Source organism: Coregonus lavaretus (genome assembly GCF_964263955.1).
Source record: "Coregonus lavaretus genome assembly, chromosome: 4".
Taxonomy (NCBI): domain Eukaryota; kingdom Metazoa; phylum Chordata; class Actinopteri; order Salmoniformes; family Salmonidae; genus Coregonus; species Coregonus lavaretus.
The window spans coordinates 39,960,210-39,966,341 of record NC_139991.1 but is presented as its reverse complement, the minus strand read 5'-3'; the positions used below and the strand labels follow the sequence as shown (position 1 = coordinate 39,966,341).

Genomic DNA, 6,132 nt, shown 5'->3' with positions numbered 1-6,132 from the left:
GTTTTTCAGCGGCAGGGACTGGGAGATTAGTCAGGATCGAGGGAAAGATGAACGGAGCAAAGTACAGAGAGATCCTTGATGAAAAACTGCTCAAGAGCGCTCAGGACCTCAGACTGGGGCAAAGGTTCACCTTCCAACACGACAACGACCCTAAGCACACAGCCAAGACAATGCAGGAGTGGCTTCGGGACAAGTCTCTGAATGTCCTTGAGTTGCCCAGCCAGAGCCCGGACTTGAACCCGATCGAACATCTCTGGAGAGACCTGAAAATAGCTGTGCAGCAACGCTCCCCATCCAACCTGACAGAGCTTGAGAGGATATGCAGAGAAGAATGGGAGAAACTCCCCAAATACAGGTGTGCCAAGCTTGTAGCGTCATACCCAAGAAGACTCTAGGCTGTAATCGCTGCCAAAGGTGCTGTGATGGAAATGTTAATGTTGGTGCTTTTCTATTCTATACATTTCTATGTTCTATCCATGTAATGTTCTAATAACCAATTTCTGTGTTCATGCAAGTGACTGATTGGACGAATCCTCACTTATCTTTATCTGCAATTTGGCAGTACGCCCAGACCTTGTTTTGAGAACGAAAGATATCTCACGTTCAAGGTCTCAGCTTAGAGAGAAGAAGCCTCATGAGGTATTGGTCTGTCACATGTTATGAACCAGTATTGGTCTGTCACATTAATGAAACAAAATGGTAATGATTAATTTATGCTAAATCATGCAAATATAACTTGTCTGTGTATAGCCGTATATAAGACAACTGCTGGTACATATGGTGCATTGAGTTGGTTGGGACCTCTCCAGCGCGCTGACAATAAACAATTCTTATTTTAAGATTGAGTGTCCCTGTGTAAGAATTTCTACGACAGTGCTTCAAAGGACTGAGTAAAGGGTCTGAATACTTATGCATACCCCTGGTGGCATGTCTGGTAGGGTAAGTGTGTGTGTCAATACTGTGTGTAAGTTGACTATGCAAACAATTTGGAATTTCCAAGAAGTGACGCAGTCAGTCTTTCCTCAACTCTTAGCCAAGAGAGACTGGCATGCATAGTAATAATATTAGCCCTCTGATTGAAGAGCAAGACGTGCCGCTCTGTTCTGGGCCAGCTGAAGTTTAACTTGGTCTTTCTTTGCAGCACTTGACCTTATGACTGGACAATAATCAAGATAAGATAAAACTAGAGCCTGCCGGACTTGCTTTGTTGAGTGTGGTGTCAAAAAAGCAGAGTAGCTCTTTATTACGGACCAACCTCTCCCCATCTTTACAACCATTGAATCTATATGTTTTGACCATGACAGTTTACAATCCTAGGTAACACCAAGTAATTTAGTCTCCTCAACTTGTTCAACAGCCACACCATTCATTACCAGATTCAGCTGAGGTCTAGAACTTAGGGAATGATTTGTACCAAATACAATGCCCTTAGTTTTAGAGATGTTCAGGACCAGTTTATTACTGGCCACCTAAGATGCTTGTGGCAGGCAGTAATCTGGTGGATCTGAGACCATCCAACTGATTCTTCAAGGCCACAGGCTGTTTAATCCAATTCACCCACCTTACCCCCACACAGATCAGCACGCGGGGCAGAAATGCCTGATTTAGAGTCGCATGGGGCAGGAAGGCACGATAGGCCAGAACGTTGTTAACCAATAGTCTAAAGGTAAGCGTTAGAGCATCTGAGGACAGACCCTATTTTAATACTACTGGACATGTTTTCTTCAGCCCAGCTCACCACGAAGTGATGTTTGAATTCATTAATTTAAAAAGGTTACATAGGCCAGTTAGCAGGGGATGGGAGCAAACACTTTGAAACAGAAGAGTTGCTGCCTGAAAATACTCATTGTTGTTTATCTTTTGGAAAGCGTCTTTGGACAAGTGCAAACTGTTTAAGTGTAGTAGAGTAGCACCTGTCCTGGCAAGGATAATCCCATACCCAGGTCTTAATGACTACGTTTTAAAACAGCAGAAATAGATCAATGACACAGACACACACGTCAAGTGTTTGTAGCTGCAACTGGGGTTTATGTTTCAGCACTTCATCACAATTATACATAGGGGAGGGGGGTCTGTAACGTGCACACACACACACGCACAGAGAGAGAGATTGATATTGTAGAACTTAGACCTGATAGCCAGAAAGGTGCAGACAGTGGCTGACAGAGGACAGTGACAGTATAAAATAAACATTAAATCAAACAATAATAGTCCAATTAAAAATACTACAGCAATATACTCAGCCTTGTACAACTAGGGGTTAATAATGTAACAGCTCTTTCTTATTGGTCTGAAATGCATGTCTTGTTAGCCATTACAAACATACAGCACTCTGTAATATACTTCATATCACAAATCTGTAATACATACATAGGGTATTTCATCTTATACATCCAAGTAAAATATCCTTAAGTTAATTATAACATATCCATTACGAAAAAAAATAATACATACCATTTAATCTAAAATGATAGACAGATGTAAGATTCATTATCTTTACAGACTATCAAGTAAAACATCTTCATAAAGACCGAAAATTTATACAAGTACAGCATGATGACAGCAGGGTTTTTGAAGGGATGACAGCAATCTCATATGTTGACACACATTAAGACGGTAACATCTTGCATAACATCAGAGGAGAGTAGTTGTTATGTAATTACACTTCTGTTTGTGCCAAGCATTAGAGAAATGGCTTTTTGGGTCTTCATAGCTTTCATCAACATCACCACCATCATAATAATAAACCCAAATCCTGTAGATTCAAGTAGAGGGTTGAAGGTGAAAATCTTTCTTTGTACAGAAAGAGGAATGTCTCCAAATAGAAATCACACAGACACGTTTAAGACAGCTACTAAATCCATGTAAGACGTTAATACTAGTAAAGGTCTGGTCTTGAGACATGCAGAGTTAGTAGGTAAACAAACATTGGTTTATCCTGTACTGGACCCAAGCACCTTGGAGCTGATACACACGGACACACACACACACACACACACACACACACACACACACACACAGTATGTGATTGACTCAAGACAGATATAGTCACTAGCGCCACCATTAGAAATGTCCCCCGAGAGAAGATCTACTCTTATCGCTTTTGACTACTAAAGACACCCACACGCACACACACACACACAGTATTAGTATATGATTGATATGTGATATGTATTATGACAGTGAGATTTGCTGATTGTATTGGAGTTCAGTAACCGGTTGTGTGATTGCCTTTCGCAGGAATCGGCCGATTGGTTGGTTGGTTAGTTGATTGATAGGTTAATGTGAATTCTCTAGTCTGGTGTAACAGCTCTTGATCAGGGTCCAATCAGGTGGGTGAAATACGATGATCTATAAAGTGCACAAGATGCTTGATGCTAGCTAGCTAGCCGAATATAATTACTTTGTACAGGACAACCTCTGACCTTACAAATACAATAAAGCAGATGTTACTGCCTATATAGGGAATAAGGACTCATATCAGACAGGTCCAAGTATGTGATAATACTGCAGCAGGTCTTTAGTATGGGATCTGGTTCTGGTAATACTGCAGCATATCGTAGGTCTTGCTCCTGAAGAAAGACAGACAGAGAAAACAGACAGTTAGCATGTATAGCATGTGTATATAGACAGTTAGTTAGCATGTATAGCATGTGTATATAGACAGTTAGTTAGCATGTATAGCACATGTATACAGACAGTAAGCTAGTATAGCATGTGTATACAGACAGTAAGCAAGTATAGCATGTGTATACAGTTAGTTAGCATTTATAGCATGTATACAGTTAGCATGTATAGCATGTGTATACAGACAGTTAGTTAGCATTTATAGCATGCATACAGTTAGCATGTATAGCATGTGTATACAGACAGTTAGTTAGCATTTATAGCATGTATACAGTTAGCATGTATAGCATGTGTATACAGACAGTTAGTTAGCATGTATAACATCTGTATATATATAGTTAGTTAGCATGTATAGTGTGTGTGTACAGACAGTTACAGTGAGGGAAAAAAGTATTTGATCCCCTGCTGATTTTGTACGTTTGACCACTGACAAAGACATGATCAGTCTATAATTTTAATGGTAGGTTTATTTGAACAGTGAGAGACAGAATAACAACAAAAAAATCCAGAAAAACTCATGTCAAAAATGTTATAAATTGATTTGCATTTCAATGAGGGAAATAAGTATTTGACCCCTCTGCAAAACATGACTTAGTATTTGGTGGCAAAACTCTTGTTGGCAATCACAGAGGTCAGACATTTCTTGTAGTTGGCCACCAGGTTTGCACACATCTCAGGAGGGATTTTGTTCCACTCCTCTTTGCAGATCTTCTCCAAGTCATTAAAGTTTTGAGGCTGACGTTTGGCAACTCGAACCTTCAGCTCCCTCCACAGATTTCCTATGGGATTAAGGTCTGGAGACTGGCTAGGCCACTCCAGGACCATAACGTGCTTCTTCTTGAGCCACTCCTTTGTTGCCTTGGCCGTGTGTTTTGGGTCATTGTCATGCTGGAATACCCATCCACGACCCATTTTCAATGCCCTGGCTGAGGGGAGGAGGTTCTCACCCAAGATTTGACGGTACATGGCCCCATCCATCTTCCCTTTGATGCGGTGAAGTTGTCCTGTCCCCTTAGCAGAAAAACACCCCCAAAGCATAATGTTTCCACCTCCATGTTTGACGGTGGGGATGGTGTTCTTGGGGTCATAGGCAGCATTTCTCCTCCTCCAAACACGGCGAGTTGAGTTGATGCCAAAGTGCTCGATTTTGGTCTCATCTGACCACAACACTTTCACCCAGTTCTCCTTTGAATCATTCAGATGTTCATTGGCAAACTTCAGACGGCCCTGTATATGTGCTTTCTTGAGCAGGGGGACGTTGCGGGCGCTGCAGGATTTCAGTCCTTCACGGCGTAGTGTGTTACCAATTGTTTTCTTGGTGACTATGGTCCCAGCTGCCTTGAGATCATTGACAAGATCCTCCCGTGTAGTTCTGGGCGGATTCCTCACCGTTCTCATGATCATTGCAACTCCACGAGGTGAGATCTTGCATGGAGCCCCAGGCCGAGGGAGATTGACAGTTCTTTTGTGTTTCTTCCATTTGCGAATAATCGCACCAACTGTTGTCACCTTCTCACCAAGCTGCTTGGCGATGGTCTTGTAGCCCATTCCAGCCTTGTGTAGGTCTACAATCTTGTCCCTGACATCCTTGGAGAGCTCTTTGGTCTTGGTGGAGAGTTTGGAATCTGATTGATTGATTGCTTCTGTGGACAGGTGTCTTTTATACAGGTAACAAGCTGAGATTAGGAGCACTCCCTTTAAGAGTGTGCTCCTAATCTCAGCTCGTTACCTGTATAAAAGACACCTGGGAGCCAGAAATCTTTCTGACAGAGGGGTCAAATACTTATTTCCCTCATTAAAATGAAAATCAATTTATAACATTTTTGACATGCGTTTTTTTGTTGTTATTCTGTCTCTCACTGTTCAAATAAACCTACCATTAAAATTATAGACTGATCATTTCTTTGTCAGTGGGCAAACGTACAAAATCAGCAGGGGATCAAATACTTTTTTCCCTCACTGTAGTTAGCACGTATAACATGTATATAGACAGTTAGTTAGCATGTATATAGATATTTCCTGTGACTGAGATGGGGTTATAGGCGCGAGGAAAGAACCTAGAGACTGGAATGGGACAAGGGCCATAGAGTGAGGAAAGGAGCGAGGGGCTAAAATGGGACAGGGCCATAGAGTAAGGAAAGGCACTAGATACTGGAATGGGACAGAGCCATTGGTGTTACCTGCTGCTGAGGAAGCAGCTCTGGATGACCTTGATGATGAAAGCAGCCGCCTCCTTCTCACTCATACTGGGGTTGAACCGCTGCCTGTGAACACAAACACACATGTTCAGAAATGGTCAAAAGAGACTTTGCAAAATGTAATCTATGCTCCCATGTGGTTTATTGATATACTGACTTGAGCAGTTTTATGGTCTGTCCTCTGAAGCATGGTAGTCCAGTGTCCAGCATCAGAGTGACCAGAGACACCACTGCATCCATGTAGGGCCTGACGGAGAGAGGAAAAACAAAAATCAGCTAAACCCAAAGAACGACAGTTTAGATGCAA

General features: G+C 41.9%; 1 protein-coding gene across 2 annotated transcripts in view; it reads right to left on the bottom strand.

Moving 5' to 3' along the window:
- Positions 1-2,000: 2,000 nt before the first annotated feature.
- The window catches only part of LOC311127283 (phosphatidylinositol 4-kinase alpha-like), a 47,066-nt gene continuing 42,934 nt past the window's right edge, over positions 2,001-6,132 (bottom strand). For both annotated transcript variants that reach the window (XM_084159090.1, XM_084159091.1), the window contains exons 49-51: positions 5,983-6,072; positions 5,808-5,891; positions 2,001-3,572 (exon numbers count right to left, since the gene is read on the bottom strand). In XM_084159090.1, the coding sequence (XP_084015216.1) occupies positions 3,521-3,572; positions 5,808-5,891; positions 5,983-6,072 (226 nt within the window). In that variant the 3' untranslated portion in view covers positions 2,001-3,520. The remainder of the gene's footprint in view (positions 3,573-5,807; positions 5,892-5,982; positions 6,073-6,132) is intronic.